General features: G+C 33.7%; 1 protein-coding gene across 4 annotated transcripts in view; it reads right to left on the bottom strand.

Moving 5' to 3' along the window:
• The window catches only part of LOC124354007, a 292185-nt gene that overhangs the window by 7990 nt on the left and 266125 nt on the right, over positions 1–18070 (bottom strand). For 3 of the 4 annotated variants that reach the window (XM_046804120.1, XM_046804123.1, XM_046804122.1), the window contains 2 exons: positions 14745–14870; positions 1815–2027 (listed from right to left, as the gene is read on the bottom strand). In XM_046804120.1, the coding sequence (XP_046660076.1) occupies positions 1815–2027; positions 14745–14870 (339 nt within the window). The remainder of the gene's footprint in view (positions 1–1814; positions 2028–14744; positions 14871–18070) is intronic. The other variant, XM_046804121.1, reaches the window with a different exon arrangement.

Consider the following 18070-nt stretch of genomic DNA (forward strand, 5'->3'; position numbering starts at 1 on the left):
GACCAGCTGGAAGTTTAAAAACAAAAATATGATATCTCTAGGGGTTGCAGCCCTTTTAAAACACATGAAACTACAGTAGTTGATCTTTATTAAAATTATATGTTTTTAATTTTTAAGTCACGAGGCACGTTCGTAACAAACTTATATTTCTAGAACATAGAGGCGTTAAAACAAATAGTTGCAAGCCCATTTCAACCCTTACGGTGTTTGATATTTATTATCTTATGACTACTTTAGGTTTTCTATTTAAGCCATGAGGCACACGTGAGCCAAATTTAAACTCTCTGTGGCATCGGGAAGTTGAAGAATCAGTGATGAGCATCTGAGTGAGGTCTTTGCCTTTCATACACATATATTATGGAATGTTACAAAGAAATTTGTGCATTTCATTGTTTACTCATCAATATTATTTTACTCACCAAATTCAGGACTACGAAACATTACTCATTAATTACAGACCAATTCTTATCATAACTTGGATTAGGAGATTCTAATATATTCCAGTAACCATCACTTATTATTAGTATAGTATTATTAAAAATACTAACCATTCAAAATATGTGCATATGACGCGTGTGTTATTTAATAGGAAGTGGCGTATAACGCCGCGGTTAACTGATGTTATATAATAAAATACAAAAAAATAAACATTTAAATAAGTTTTATGGACTGTATTGGAATGCTTAACCATATTCTCTGTGATGTTGGCACCTTACCTAGCTCACCGGCGCAAACGGAAGGACATAGTGTCCAATATCAACTGCATAACGCCAATTTAATATCCGATTATCGATATTAAATTATATGGATGTGATTTGATCTACCTATGTTCATCGCCGAATGTTCGATTGTTTTAAATTTAATTTTAATAAATTTCAGTATATTTTAAATCATGACAATATTATATTAAAAAATTATATTTAATATAATAATTTTAGTATTTTAGTATGAGTAAAACACGATGATAGTTTAGAAACAATTATGTTAAGATGTGAATAACGAATATTCACAATAATTTACACATAAAAGCCGTTATATAAGTAAGTATCTAATAGTTTAAAATCTCAAGCAATAAGAATCAAAATCGTCTTGGTTAGCGAATATTTCGGAGTTACATTCGACGAATACAGGGCTGAAAAAGAAGGAAAAAGAAATCACTAGCGATGTACCTAGTTTCAAGAGTTATCGCGCATGCGGACGATAGACAATCAGCGACACGAAGGTTCTGAAAGGTTTGTGAACACCTGAAGTTTTGAATCTGAGCTCGCACAGACTTTTAGAAATCTACAGAGTAACACTATTGAATATAGATACATTATATAACAGACTTTATAACTTTGGCCGAGTTTCAGTTTTGTTCTATAAGAGCAATAATACATGTCTTATTTGTCAAAATACACGGTTTGAGATCCAATACATAATATCCTTTGCTAAAGGTGTAACCCCATACGTCTCTTAATTATATTTAGAGTTTAACACATTTCAAAAATATGTTTGTGCAGGTTATCCGGATTAAAATTTGATGTGAAACTCCACCTCTACGACTTTTTTTATAGAAATTGAAAATAATAAACGTCGGTTCGTAGGGAGGCGATCCCGAAGCCTGGCGAGCGTAAAATATTGATTTGTACTACTTCACAAACTATTAAAAGTAATAAATGTAAATGTCATTTGGAAATCATGATTTATTAGGAATTAGGAATTATCACTGTTTACATTCGTAACCAGTATCTTTCTCTCTCTTCCACCTCATGTAATATTTTGTGTTCCCACAACCATACAAATGTTACATCTCCTTCCCCCTCCCCACTAACCCCACTTCCGATGAGCGTCGGGCCGATCAAGCGAAGCTCCAGGGTTTTGAACCCCTTCTCCCCTGTACCCACGAAGGCGATGACCAGCCCGATGGCGACCGTCCCGAGGCCGACGTACAGGAGGGCGTTGGCCGCGGCACTCTGGTGGCCGTACAGGCCCCCGGGAAGGTCCTCGTCCTCTGAGCTGCTCCCGCCGAAGGAGGAGTCGTGGATCTGTAAAGACAACATATGTGAGACATGGCTAACAATACAACCGCACATCCAAATAAACTGATACCGTACAAAATAACTTAGTAATTAACTTGAACTGAAGTTATTAATAATTCACTCCACAGATTTCCTGAAAAGTGTTATTAAGGTTCAAACTACAAATCCGAAAGGAGATTGATACTATCGAGTTCGAACTATCGCAAACCAGAGTAAATTACTTTGTAAACTAGATTATGAGCACATAGCTGCAATTCAAAATTATAGCGCAAAATTAAAAACAAGCTCAAATATTGAAGGGAAAGCTTAAACATTTTTTTAGTTAAATCAGGTAGGATAATTCTTTGATATTTGTAATTTTTTGTTACTTAAAACTTTCGTGTTAGCTTGTAGTGGCAGTTATTGTCTATAATCTTTAAATTAGCTATAAATTAATATTCAGTCTAACTTTGGTTTAGTATGATATGTATTAACATAACGCTATAAATTAGCGGGAACAGAAAATTAAAAAAAAAAAAAAAACATCTGATCAAGCAATAACAACTGTCGACAAAAACAAAGAGATCAAGTCATCGGTTACTCCACTTCGCTTCAAAAAAATGTATTAGACATAGAGGATAGATAGTCCAGAATGTCAGATGGGATTTGGACCTGTTCATTCTGCATTTCAGAAAATCGTCATCTATAATTAATTAGGGTATGAAAAGACAGTTTGTATTATGTAGTGTTGTAAATAAAAAGAATAAAATTAGGTTGGTCGCTTCTGATTAACAACCATTAGTATAAGAATGTGAGAACTAAATATACTGATGTGCAGTGACATTGTGAGCAGTCTTCTTGCAACGTGTTGGATTCATGTGGTGGTTTGTGTGACATTGTCATAACACTTAACCGTTATCACTCCATTCTACTCATCACACATTCCTCGATTTTTAACGTATTAAATTATGGCGTGGGATTCGTTATTGGAAATTCGTTATAAATGGTATCTTGTTTCTTGGAAGATCGATTTAGAAATTTTTACCACTAGCAAAATCCACTAAAATTACATAATCACATCCTACCTTAAGAAGACCAACTATTAAACTAAAATGGCGTTTTTAGCCTCTTTATTTCATACACCGACAGCGATATAACTATTATTTACCTATCCACGGTTGATTTAAAGGGTCTCAAGCTAAAAATGTTATGATTTGAAAAATTAAAGTTTTATATTTTTAACCCTTTTGATGCCATCCTACTTTGATCCCCACAAACTCTATCAGAGCTGACAATTACTTTCTAACTGAAGGTAATGTTCCCCACAATCCATATTACGTAAAAATAGATCGTGTGCTTCAACTCGTACAATACAATCGTGACTCGAAGATTATTAGTGAGTGCTGGGCATAAAACAATTAAATACAAAAAATTAAAAATTAATGTAAAAAAATCAGCAAGAAATATTTTTGAACATCTTTTAGCATATTAATAAAGAATATTAACAAATTTAGACATCGATTAAAGTTAGAAATCTTGCTAAAATGGGTACTTTAATATTCAACACCACACACCCTCCACTCTTGTAATGGACAGAGACAACGTTATGAGACACAAGGCCTGTCATATCCCTGGCGGGTACCAATTTCGGGAATAATAAAACTCAATCACCCTCACGGAAATCGATGGCTGAGGCGCGGTAAACAGTCCATTGCCCTTTCATGTGACACAGCGCGCGACAGCACAGTTTACCCATAATTAAAATCACTAATAATTTTTTTGGGACGTAGTAACTTTCATGTTTTATAAATATGTTGAGGGTTGAAGGACTCGACAGATAATTTTACAATTAGTTGTATCATTCATCATTTATTGTTTACCAATTAGCCAAAGAATGTAGTGTAGTTTTGGAATTATTATAAGCTTTGGTCAAAAGCTTTCTCGCAAAAAAGTAAGAATTTCAGCTATCTGTTATTTCTAGATGGGGGAAATAGTTCCTAGCTATGGGTGGGTTAGAATACTTTCAAGTTTATAAAACATTCTCGTACAATTTCGTGTCAGATTTCTTTATATCATCCATTTTTTCATATTTTTCTACTATCAGTAAATATAATATCCCCATTATGCCATTATGTCCAATTGATTCAAAGCTATTAATTGGTATACAGTAACGAATTATAGGGAATATTGTAGGGAATGAATTGAATATCGTCCGGTTACCTCATAAACTGCTGTAACATTAGATTTTTGTTTTATTTAACAATGCGAACCTGAATTCCCGGACCTAATTCGGTGGTGTTCACATACAGTAAGGTGGGTTACTAAACTGTTAATAATTGTTCATGGCAAGTACTAATGGTACTTTGTTGAAATTACATTTTTAAACGGAATTAAATCTAAGAAATAGTTTTATATCACGGGATTTGAGATTATTTGGCTAATCCGGACTTTCATATTCTTAATTACACCAGCCGATTCAAGCCGGATAACCGAGGTTTTATTGTAGATTTTGGATCTAGTTAATAACTTTTCAACATTTGCAATATATAATAAATATTTATAAATACATAAATCACAAATTTTGACCAGTAGAAGCCTACATTAAATGTACACTTCAGTATTACTACTCCGGTCTATATATTCGTAACTGTACATGTAAAAGATAAGAATAGGTGAAAGCAGGAATATGAAGTTGACAATAATGGTAAGCATAGGTCACGTGACGAAGGGAAACAAGGACCAGACGTCCACTGTCCAGCCTACCAGTCCCGGAACGGTAGGGTTGATGAAATTAACCTACGACAACCTTAATTAATTAATGTAAAGTAGACCTTCTTCTGTGATTGGATGTATTCACATTGGCTCTATTCTGGCGCCTAAATATAAGGGCTTACTGGCCCCAACACGCTTTGAATGGAAGAGACTGAAACCGAGCTAGTTTCCTCTTCTTCTAGGAGAGACATGACAGATCTAGTGCGTCCTATCTCCTTCTCATGGTGGATGTAACATAAGCACCCCAAATCTTACCCATCCTGAATATCAGGATTCACTCTGAAAACAAACGCAAAGTTTCTTTTAGGACTAAGTGATGTGAAACGTTTCCTCAGCTTCTCGTTCTAAGTGAACAAAAATTAGGTACTCGATACACTACCGTTCTGTATTGAGGAGGATTATTATGATAAACAGAATCGTCAGTAAAAGTAATCTGAATACACAAAGATGTACGAGTATATCCGAATCTCTGTTATCCGGTTAAAAGTGATGGAAGCAAAGACGGATATTAATAACAAGCGGAATAATCTAGATTCCTCTAAGAATAAGATCAATCATGATCTTGTTTATTCAAAATCATAAATACGAGAACTGTAAGCTGTGATTACACTATACTTGCATATAGTGCAACACATTTTTCGCAGTTTATTTTAACGTGTTACATATAAACCGCGTGGCCTATTCGTGGAGTGCGTGGATCACAAAATAAACCAGGCCGATAAACGTTGTCGAAGTGCTGAGTGGCGAACAGTTCACCTGCCAATAACTGTCAATGGATGTCTGTCAATTATTGACAACGAGTATTGACGATGTGAACGCCGATGATGGCCAGCGAACACACATATCTTTCTAATGGTCCACATTTTCTGCAGTGTTGAGCCTAAAAGAATATAATTTGAACTATATTACATAGTCTACACGGAAAACATTGTGATTCAAGTTGGACTGACACTGTACCGCAACCTGCATTGTTTGCAAAGTACTTAAAAGTTTCTCGGTTTTCAACTGGTAACGGATTTATAAACGCAAGCACGCAATTAAAAACTGCGTGAATTGCTAATCGTTATCCATCCAAAAAGTACGAACGTAATAATTCTCGTTTATCGCTATAAAGTGGCGGGAGTAAAGAGAGATGGTTGTAAGTAGAATAATTAAGATTATATCGCTATAAACAAACGTTTTCACCTCCCTAAAACTAAAGAAACTGACATTTCTTCAAGTACTACTAAGAATAGTGCCACTTTATTGGATTCTATCATTACAGTACATCAAGTACTGTCAATATACATGATAAATACATATTTAACCGGTTTGTAATGCACGTACTAAAGTTTAGTCCGTAGTACTGGAGGTTCCCCCATTGAACACTACTGACCTTGAGAAAGCTTGGAACCTACAGTAATTTGTCAGTGTAAGGGAGATACCCTTACACTGACAAATGACAATTCTCTTGGTACCCTTGAAAGTTAGTATCCGGTGTAGTGCGACAGGATGGATTGCAGACATGGAAAATTACTACCAAGAAATCCAAGTTAGGAGTGCCTGTTTTCCCTGATTCTGCCCTGATGTAGTAAGACAGGTTGGGGTGCGGAAATGGAAAATCCTAACAATTACTACCAAGAAATCCAAGTTAGGAGTGCCTGTTTTCCCTGATTCTGCCCTGATGTAGTAAGACAGGTTGGGGTGCGGAAATGCAAAATCCTAACAATTACTACCAAGAAATTCAAATTAGGTGTGTCTGTTTTCCCTGATTCTGCCCTGATGTAGTAAGACAGGTTGGGGTGCGGAAATGGAAAATCCTAACAATTACTACCAAGAAATTCAAATTAGGTGTGTCTGTTTTCCCTGATTCTGCCCTGATGTAGTAAGACAGGTTGGGGTGCGGAAATGGAAAATCCTAATAATTACTATCAAGAAATCCAAGTTAGGAGTGCCTGTTTTCCCTGATTCTGCCCTGATGTAGTAAGACAGGATGGGGTGCGGAAATGCAAAATCCTAACAATTACTACCAAGAAATTCAAATTAGGTGTGTCTGTTTTCCCTGATTCTGCCCTGATGTAGTAAGACAGGTTGGGGTGCGGAAATGGAAAATCCTAATAATTACTATCAAGAAATCCAAGTTAGGAGTGCCTGTTTTCCCTGATTCTGCCCTGATGCAGTAAGACAGGTTGGGGTGCGGAAATGGAAAATCCTAACAATTACTACCAAGAAATCCAAGTTAGGAGTGCCTGTTTTCCCTGATTCTGCCCTGATGCAGTAAGACAGGTTGGGGTGCGGAAACAGGGATGCTACAGGTCAGGGAAATCAGGGAAGTCAGGGAAAAGTCAGGGAAAAAAAAACAGGACTGGAAATCAGGGAAAAGTCAGGGAAAAAAACAGGACTGGAAATCAGGGAAAAGTCAGGGAATCCGGTCTCAAGTCAGGGAAAAGTCAGGGAATTTCGATGTTGGTCAGGGAAAAATATAAAATCCCTTTACACAAATAAACTTACTGCCGCCGCGCCGTATTTTACTTCTGTGTTGTAAAAGATCATTTAAGTCAATCTTTTTGTACGTATTAAACTGTGTTCACTTTATTTTTTGCTTTTTTATATTTGCCACCCTGTTAGCCTCATCACCGCTTTTTTTCCACCCATTAATTGCCAAAAACCCTGGGGATTGCATCGAAAAAAGTCAGGGAAAAATGAAAAATTTGGTCTGGAAATCAGGGAAAAGTCAGGGAATTTCATTATTGGACTCCTGCAGCAACCCTGGGAAATGGAAAATCCTAATAATTAATATCAAGAAATCCAAGTTAGGAGTGCCTGTTTTCCCTGATTCTGCCCTGATGCAGTAAGACAGGTTGGGGTGCGGAAATGGAAAATCCTAATAATTACTATCAAGAAATCCAAGTTAGGAGTGCCTGTTTTCCCTGATTCTGCCCTGATGCAGTAAGTAAGACAGGTTGGGGTGCGGAAATGGAAAATCCTAACAATTACTACCAAGAAATCCAAGTTAGGAGTGCCTGTTTTCCCTGATTCTGCCCTGATGCAGTAAGACAGGTTGGGGTGCGGAAATGGAAAATCCTAATAATTAATATCAAGAAATCCAAGTTAGGAGTGAATGTTTTCCCTGATTCTGCCCTGATGCAGTAAGACAGGTTGGGGTGCGGAAATGGAAAATCCTAATAATTAATATCAAGAAATCCAAGTTAGGAGTGCCTGTTTTCCCTGATTCTGCCCTGATGTAACGATACGGGTTGGGTGCGGACATGGAAATTCCTAAATATTACAACCAAGAAATCCTAGTTGTTCTGTTCAATTGCTTTTGTGTAATTACTTTTTACACTGTTTTGACTTGCAAAGAAATCTTTTGTGTTCTATTGTGTAAATAAATTATTCTTATTCTTATATTCAAAACACATTTCAAAAATTCGGCCAAGCACATTTAAATGTGTGAAACACAATTTCTGGTAATGTAAAATGTAAAGTTTGTGTAACGGGAAATTTCCCGTGAATTAAAGTATTTTAACGGCTAAAATTTGGAGGACTGCGTAACTAATGCAAAGTGAGAAGCAGTTTTCGGGATTTTGGCAGTTTATGGATTTATACTATTCATGTTTTGCTCTAATAATAGCGAAGTGAAAATTAAAATAGTTTGATAATTTTATTTGACATCAAAGTAACGGTGTGTGGTGGTGAAGATATCCCTGATTGGATAAATGTGTGTAAGCAGTGTTTTATACAAAAATTGACAAAACCTGACGTCATACATGGTTACATAGTTACCTTAAACGTCTGTTGAGATCCAAAGATTTCTGAACGTGCTGTTACATCTGGGCTAGTTGAGTTGTAAAACTAAGACTCATTTTTATACAAGAAAACCCCAAAATGTTTTTGTAAACTTTGGGAAGGAGAACAATTTCGATTATGATAAATATTATAATCCTGTTTAGGGAAATGGTATGTCTCCAAAGATATGCTTGCGAACACCCCAAGTAGAGGGAGTGACATCGTGGGTAACCGATAGTAAAATATAAATATTTAAAGTGTTTAAAATAAAATTGAAATCTCTTATGTTAATTATCCAAAAACGCGTTGAGAATTCATTTTAATGGTTTTGACACAATTTATTGCAACCAAATATTCAAGATCGCTGATTAAATTGGATGACAAGCGTTAAGAGCTATTATGTTTTGTAAAAGCATAAAGATTCCAAAATCCAGGAGAAAATGTAATAGTTATAAAAGCAACGCAACAAACTGTGGTAGCTTGTTTGTCATGTTGCAGAAAAATAAACTTTACGACAACAATAAACCTGTTGACAAACGTTTAAGCGTAGTAAATTGTCGATTCGCGTCACGCCGCGCCGCCCCGAGTAATTAAGCCCTGAGCTTGACAGGTTGTCAATAAACCAGAGTCAATAAACGCAAATTAATCCGAGACGAATCGATACAGGAAAGTAATTTCGACGAGACGTGTTGTCGCTTTGTCACTCATTAGTTCGCTTTTGTCTTGGCATATCAATTAAATGGTGGATAAATTAAGTCTTATTTAAGTATGAGGTACATACTACGAGGTACATAATAAGAAGATCTATTGAGCTCGAGGGTTTAACGAGCAGTAAATTTAGAGTGCTAGTTACAACTGTGAAGAGGCTTGTAAATGGAAATACCTTTTAACTGATGAAGTTTATTTTAATTGCGCAACATAATGTTTTCTAATAAAAGGCACTTTATATACGAAAAAGTAAAGGCGTTCTGAAAGTGTTCGATTTCATTTCTAAAAGTTTAGATTTCATTTACCTCATCCAACAGGAACATGATTGGTCTCACTTACTTGGACGGCACGAGGTCAGACGATATGACATTTAACTGGGCTAATGTTTCTTGAGGATTACCGCAAGGTACTGTTCTTGGACCTATATTGTTTGTATTAATGAAATTAGTTCTACCATTCTACTCATTGCAAATACCACATATACGCAAATGATTTACAGATTTATCCTCATTTTAACCTCCGTTACCTAAAAAAAAACAAAAAAAAGGATATATGAGTAGATAGTATGACATGTATTGAAATACATGCACTTAGAATGTATCACGACAAAATTCATCCAATTATTATCATCTGCCATGCACGTTTACGTCGTTATCTGATAGCGCTTTGCATTTACTGTAACAAAGTCAAAGCTTACAATTAATTCTAATTTTACGTAAACTGAAGTGGTAACTGAGATACACAGAATAGTTTTATATTCCCCACTCTTTGAAATGTTCCAGTATTTGTTACCACTGGACACACAATTCTTTTGGCGAAATCTCATTTTATGCTTTATATTTGCTATTGCAACTCTGTGATAAATTACCTAACGATGGTGCTTGGCGAAAAGCTCTAAAAATCTCACGAACACTGTTACGTAAATGTTTAAAACTTGAGATTAGAAGAGCAAGCATATCATGCACTACTAAAGAGCACCCTCAGTTTTTAATCTCGAATATCAGCGGGAGTTTATACGAAGATTAAATAAAAAATCTCCCAATAGAAACATTTAACTTCCTAATGTTTTCATTATATGAACGAGCATGAACTCCTACTATCACTGAATGATGTACTGTTAATTTTACAAATCTCCGCACTTGTATCATAGCTAATTGCTTCAAGTCAGATTCCACATTGTCTTCAACATAAACGTCACTCAGAACCTAATGTAAAAAGCGAAATAACCACTAGCATTGCTGAGTTTTGTTATTGCTAGAACATTTCATCATTGTAACCTATTCCGTCTTAAACCAAGTCTCAAAGGTCTTCCAGAGAAGCTTATAAATAAAGATAACTAGTAGATTAATACTTGGATTATGATCATCAGCAACTAGATGACAAGTTATTTATCAAAATATCAGCAGGAGAGTTTTTTTGTATATTCATGAGAAGTGGTGCATATAACGTGGTAGCTTAAAGGCCTAATGATGGATGATGATCAACAACTAGATGATAAGTTCTGTATCAGAGTATCAAGGAGGATAGATTTTTGTGTATTCTTAAGAAGTGGTGCATATAACGTTGTAGCTTAAAGGCTTAATGATGGATGATGATCAACAACTAGATGATAAGTTCTGTATCAGAGTATCAAGGAGGAGAGATTTTTGTATATTCTTAAGAAGTGGTGCATATAACGTTGTAGCTTAAAGGCTTAATGATGGATGATGATCAACAACTAGATGATAAGTTCTGTATCAGAGTATCAAGGAGGAGAGATTTTTGTGTATTATTAAGAAGTGGTGCATATAACGTTGTAGCTTAAAGGCTTAATGATGGATGATGATCAACAACTAGATGATAAGTTCTGTATCAGAGTATCAAGGAGGAGAGATTTTTGTATATTCTTAAGAAGTGGTGCATATAACGTTGTAGCTTAAAGGCTTAATGATGGATGATGATCAACAACTAGATGATAAGTTCTGTATCAGAGTATCAAGGAGGAGGAGAGATTTTTGTATATTCTTAAGAAGTGGTGCATATAACGTTGTAGCTTAAAGGCTAACCAATGCTTGATGTCAGTTTCACCCTTGATTTATTTCCCTTTGACCTTTGAGTTTCGATTCAGTCATGTGTTGTTAAATGTCAAACGAGTTGAGGAAAAGGGCGATATTGGATTTGGCGGATTCCCCCTCCCCCATCCACCCACCTCTCTAGATTAAATGAGTCTTCTGCGAGGAAGTCGTAGATCTGTCCTGTTCTCTTCGAATTTGTGTGTAATTCTGAGCCTATTGAGGTTGAAAGTACTTATATTACCACTAAACGGAAACAGCAACACCAATGAATGCCGAAGTTGATTTTAGGACACCAATGTAACGGTTACTATACATTAAACACCAATTCAATAATATATAACTATATTGATATACACTTCTACATTGACATGTATCATGTCAACCTATCATATTAATACTTTAGAAAAATATTCAATGCAATGCAAAGAGAATCACGGTGTAATTTTCTGTGTCAGTTGCAATTTCATATACGAAATAATCCGTTATAAATCATAACAGAATTTTAATTTTTTGTATTTATGTTTCATATACAAACAATCCATAAACTCCTCTGTTGACGAAAGACTTTCAATGTGCTTTAAAATTCACAATTTATTCAATTTTTATTTGTTTGAAAGAATAAAAATTATGGCTCAAAATGTTTTTTGATATTTCTCCAAAAATAATGAATTTATTTCAAACAGAGACGCACGACCACGTCTGTTGAATACTATAGTAATATTGATAAACCCAATGACAGGGGCCAGAGTCGTGCTTGAAAGGAAAAGGTTTATCTGACATGGTCAGAAAATGTACCCTGATAGTTTAGTGAAATAATTTCACAGATCATGGACCAAAAATTAGAACATGATAAATGCAGTGAAGAGTAATAATCATGTGATAAATTTATATATATATATATATATATATATATATATATATATATATATATATAACGTAAATTGTCTATGTAGAGGCTGTCCCGATGTTTCTTCGATGATTTTTCGAGTTTTTTGCCGGTAAAGCTTCGGAAATTGAGTCAGACTCGGTTTAAACAGACATATCTTTAAAGAAGATACCTTTCATTCCTCAAACTGTGTCCGGAATAGAACTTTGGTTGGAATAAAACTCCACATATATATCGAAATACTCGTATTAAAAAAAATTAATTACTATATTTCTTGATAAGATTTAAAAAGGCGCTGAGAATGTTCTTGAAACATTTTCCATACATTGCTTATAGTGCAGGTTTTGTACAAAATCGGTCATATTAAAGTAATTATTTATTTATTGTTAAAATTATAGTTACGGCAAAAATTAAATAATATAAACTAAAAACAGTTTTTAGAATTCATTATAGTATATGAAAATACCAAGTAATACATGGAATGAAATACATTATTACGGAAGCATACCATGTGTGCGATATCTCTGTTCCGCTTGTAATTAATAGAACGCCCTTTCAAGTGCTGCCGCGGGGATCGATTCAACTAACTAAATGAAATTAGATTTGTTCATGCACGGATTTCCATGTACAAATCTGCTTTAGAACATAAGGAAAACGAGTTAATTCAAGTATTTTAAATCTGTCAAGCGTGTCTAGAACTATTTTAAAGTATTATATTTTACCAGAAACTGTACGTCTGACAAAGGCGAGTGGGTATGATTGTACTATTTATTCACCAGTAAACGTTACTTCACTTATCCACACATGTAAGAATCCTACGATATGTTAATTTCTCTATCGTGTCTTCTAAATACACGGGATAGTTGAAAATCATCTAATCTACAACACGTGGCTAGCAACGTTCATTGTTTCTGGGACACTCATTGTGTGTGTTTCAATACTATGGTGGCTCGTTTTCCAACTTTTGTCATGAAGTCTGCTACCTGTAAATATTTCAAATTGGCAGAGACATACGTGTATTAATAATTATCCGATTTTTACATTGTGATTGGATAATAAAAATCATGATATCAAACAAAAATGTAATTTTGTTGAAGATTTTGTCACTGAAGTCTTGGAAAGTTTATCGTAACTTCATATTTCTTCAGTCTCAAAACTAGACGTACAAAAGTTGTATTTTGTATACAGGCAAAACCTTCGTGCTATCAATTTTTGGAAACATTGCCAATATGTACAAAACTGGAAAACCAGCCAACCACCTCGTTGGATGTGTGAAAATATAAACAAACAGTGCTTGTTTCTTTGCAAAGTCTACTTATTTCTAGACGTGTCTGTGACTACTAATGTATGAGCTAATATCTATGAGCTATGAATTGCGCACATAATATATCACGTTGCACCTGAAGCATTTACAACCTGTACATCCAATCATGTCGATCTTGCTGAAGATGGTTTTCCCAGTGTGCAACTAATCTTAGGAATGTTTGGTGGTAGTAAGACTCTCTCGAGGGTTCATAAAGTTTAAAATGAAGTTCAAATGAAACATTTTTAACTGTTTGGTATTTAACTACAAAAAATGTAATGTTTGATATAATAATGTACAACAAAATTGAAATAAACAAATATTTTCAAAAATATTTAGGAGAGACTATTTTGTTAAATAATACATAATTTTATTACACTCTATACTGAAAATAAAGCATGAATTTACAAGCTTCCACATACCATTGCCTGAAACACATTTGAAAATTTAAAAAAGTGAAGTTATCTCATTTACTCAGTTTTATGTAGGCTTATTTTAAAAATCTTTCGAGTTGATGGTATAAACCTAACTGGATTTAGTATATTCTCTGAGATATTTTATTTTGGCATACTTTTTGAAATTACATGAATGGGCCTATCCAATAGGCCATATAGTTGACCAAATTGGTGCTAGGATATGTTTGATATATTCAACATCTCGTATTCGGATATATTAAGGATATTTCTTAACAAGTTGTTTTGAGGGGGAAACAAAACTTCAAATTTATCTCTTCCAATATTTTTATAATGTCCATCGTATCCATTTGTAGTTCACAAAACTGTGAGAATATGATTTTTTTGTTACCGGTACTGCACTACTTCTATTCTAAACCTTTACTAAACTACAAATAAACTCTTACACACGTTTTAGTCGAAGAGTATTGAAGAGATTATACATTTTTAAACAGTTTATTTGATACTGAACGTTATGTTAGTTGGATATTAAGTGTTACGTCAAAATGCATATTTATAAACAACCTAAGTCCACTACTAGTACACATCAAACCCAAAATCAGTTGAATGCACATACTTTTGAAATTGGACATCTTGCTAAACCCTGCAAACATAATAAGGGAGTTTTACTGTGCAAGTTTCAATACCTATATAAACTCAAAGTCGATTTCAGTACAGCTCTTCCTGAAATCTAAGACTCAACTAATTTTTGTCCAATCAGGTCGACGAGACCACGTGCTAGTAGTGGAGGGACACTAATCTGCTGCAATGGTGGGGGGTGTAGTGGTGGGGGTACCTTACATCATCATCTGATTCTTGTACCACATGAGTATTCCTGCGACGTATCCTCCTGACCACAGCAGCGGGTTGTCTGGGGAACACCAGGCGTACTTTACGCATGTCTGGAGTGGCCTGGAGCCCCTTCCTCTGGTGGCACATACACTTACCATCACCGGACAGGCTTACCAACTCTCCAGAACACACATATATCGGGTTGGTATCAAAATTACAGTTATTTTTAATATTCAAAATTATTACAATTTTCTTACCTTGGGCATCATATGAAAATTTCACAAATGTCATATGCTACCCAATATAGAAATATTCAACTAGTCTCAAAATAACTGCAGGGTTCAGTTCATATGGATATCACTATTAAGGATCGAAAACGAAGCAACCATTTTTGGAACACGATGACATCATTTGATACTTAAAGGCTTATCCTTGGTTTCCAAACTGAAGGTTTGTGATTTATTCCAAAGTATGATACACGCATTTTTAAATTAGCCATTTCAATGTATTAAATAAATATCTTTGTTGTAACAATAGCTGTACAATGTTGTGTAAAGCATTTTAATTTAATTCAGTGGTAGTAATCTAAGTTTGTGAGTCATGGGAGAGCTGTTATTTTCTCCAATTCAAATTGTTACTGAATTGTAAAATCAACCCTTGAATTATATAGTTTTATGTAGCAATATCGTAGTTTTGATTAACGTGTTTATTATTTCTTATATTTATTAAAAAAATCCGTAAAATTAATAAATAATCGATATATCATGTATTAATTTCTATAATATATCCATCTACATTGTAAATTTCAATCCATAATACAATTCCAATTGTTCAGTTTTTAGCCTAGTACTCATTAACAAGTTGAAGATTAAGCAAACAGCCAAAAGCATCAAATCGATTAGTATTTTTAGATACATTATACACTACTGAGGAATGAATTTTTTATTTATTTAAAATGGTGTAAACCCACAGTATATAAATACTCAAAATGAAGGGGTATAAAAACCCTGAAAAGGTGCCGAAAAAAGTAAAATGTATATGCAAACAACTTATATCACATATTGTTATCAGGACTATTTTTGTGTAATACCTCCACTGATATGTTAAGCTACACAATCCATAACAATAGTAGTTAACATATTTAACAAAAGTTCTCAAAATACGTCAATAAAGTTAAGTTAGTTTAGTTCATCTTCAGTTTAGAACATTGAAGTAGAACAGCAGCTATGTCGAAGAAATTCTCTAGTGTAAAGAATAATCTAAATATGTCTGTGGCAGTATCACTCATAAGAATACAGGTAAATGTATGTCCGTGTATATTTGTACAGTGTCAAAGGATTTGGTACTTCTCCTAAAGTATTTAAATGTGCATTAAAAAACATTAACATTCATATATTATTGTAAGAATTATGATTACATTGTATAAATGTTGTTGTTTCTTTCAAGCCTTGGATCCTTGTTGTTCATGATATTTGTCAATGACTAGCCTTGTTTCATCAAGAATTGATTATATTAAAAAAAATTCATATGTATGTATGTATGTATATATATATATATATATATATATATGTAGAAAAAGGCCAACATATTAATATTGATTAACTATATTTCGCATTACGCTTCTTCAGGTCAAAACAACATAACGAAACACATAAAATAATCAAAAACATACATGTAAACAGATAAATAAATTAATAAGCATAATATTCTTGAAATGATAAACATATGTTCAGACTGTGGGTGTAAAGATGTGATGAGTGTCCAGATGATTCAAATTTATCGAAGATTTAATCCATAGGGGAATTTAGATTTTGTGACAATTTGACAAGCTTGTTCTAAATTTCTTAATTTTGATGTATTTGAATTTTGTATTGATCGTATTGGTTTTACTGTATATAAATTTTCAAAAGATTCTTTGTGTATTTTACTATGAATAACTAATGGTTTTGATTCATCATTATGCTTAAAATCATAACGGTGACCTGTCATTCTTATTCTTAAATTATTTGTTGTAGAGCCGATGTAGTCTTTAGGACATTGTTTACACTGAATTTGATATACTACATTTTTTGTATCACATGTAAAATTTCCAATAATTTTGTATACTTTTTTAGTTGAACTACTTTCAAATTTTGATGACTTGTATTTGATTGCACACCATGCATCTTGATTTATTACATGGATGTGCTCCTTTAAATTTAGTTTCCACATCAGAATCAGCTGGTAATTTTGGTTTCGATATAATGTCCTTTAAAATAGGAGGTCTTTTAAAAACAATACGTGGAATACTTTTTAGAAATGAGTCTGTCAGTGGAGAATTTTGAAGAATTTTGTAAGCTACTTTAAAAATGTTGTTAATTTTGTAGAGACCAGGATGATATTGTGTTATTAATTTAGGCTCATCATAATATTTCTTTTTGGCATAATTATTATTAAGGTTGCTTTCATTGAGCTGTAGCTTTTCATTTAATAGTTTCTCAGGATATCCTCGTTTAAAAAAAGCATCATATATGTTACTAACGTAATTTTTAAGATCTTCACTCTCACTGCATAATTTGGTTGCTCGTGTAACCAAGCTTTTGGGAATTGATCTTTTTACATATACAGGGTGACAACTGTTGTAGTGTAGATATTGAAAAGTGTTTGTAGGTTTTACATTAATTTTGTGTTTCAAGTAACCTTTCTTGATGTAAACGCAATATCCAGAAATGTAACTGACTCTGTTGAAATTTTCCAAGTAAATTTTAAATTGTTATCGAAGGAGTTCAATGCGTTTAGGAAATCTAAAAGTTTTTCATTACTCTCTGTCCATAACATAAAAATGTCATCTATGTATCTAGACCAGAATACAGGTTTAAATGTTTGAGAATGTAGAAAATCTTGTTCAAATTTTGCCATAAAAAGATTTGCGTATGATGGGGCCATTCGGGTACCCATGGCTGTTCCATTCTTTTGTAAATAAAATTTGTTTTGAAATCGAAAACAATTGGAAGATAATATAACATTTATGAGAGCAATGATGAAGTTAGTGCTTGGTTTTGAATTTCAATATATATATAAATGCATTTTTAATACGATCATTCTTGATATTCAATTCTTATATATCAATTGTTTAAACCAAAATATAATAATTGTAACAAATTTATTATTCATTTCAACTGAGTAGCCTGTAATTAAGTCCATTAAATAATAAATTCTTAGTTTTGGTGTAGCAAGCAATATAATAAAGAAATTAAACATTAACAAACATGATCAAGCTTATTTTAGTTACATAAAGTTACAAAAACTTATGTAATTGAGAAAACATACAATGTTTGCATTTCATCTAATTGAGC

The sequence above is a fragment of the Homalodisca vitripennis genome, chromosome 2, assembly GCF_021130785.1.
Source record: "Homalodisca vitripennis isolate AUS2020 chromosome 2, UT_GWSS_2.1, whole genome shotgun sequence".
Classification (NCBI taxonomy): Eukaryota; Metazoa; Arthropoda; class Insecta; order Hemiptera; family Cicadellidae; genus Homalodisca; species Homalodisca vitripennis.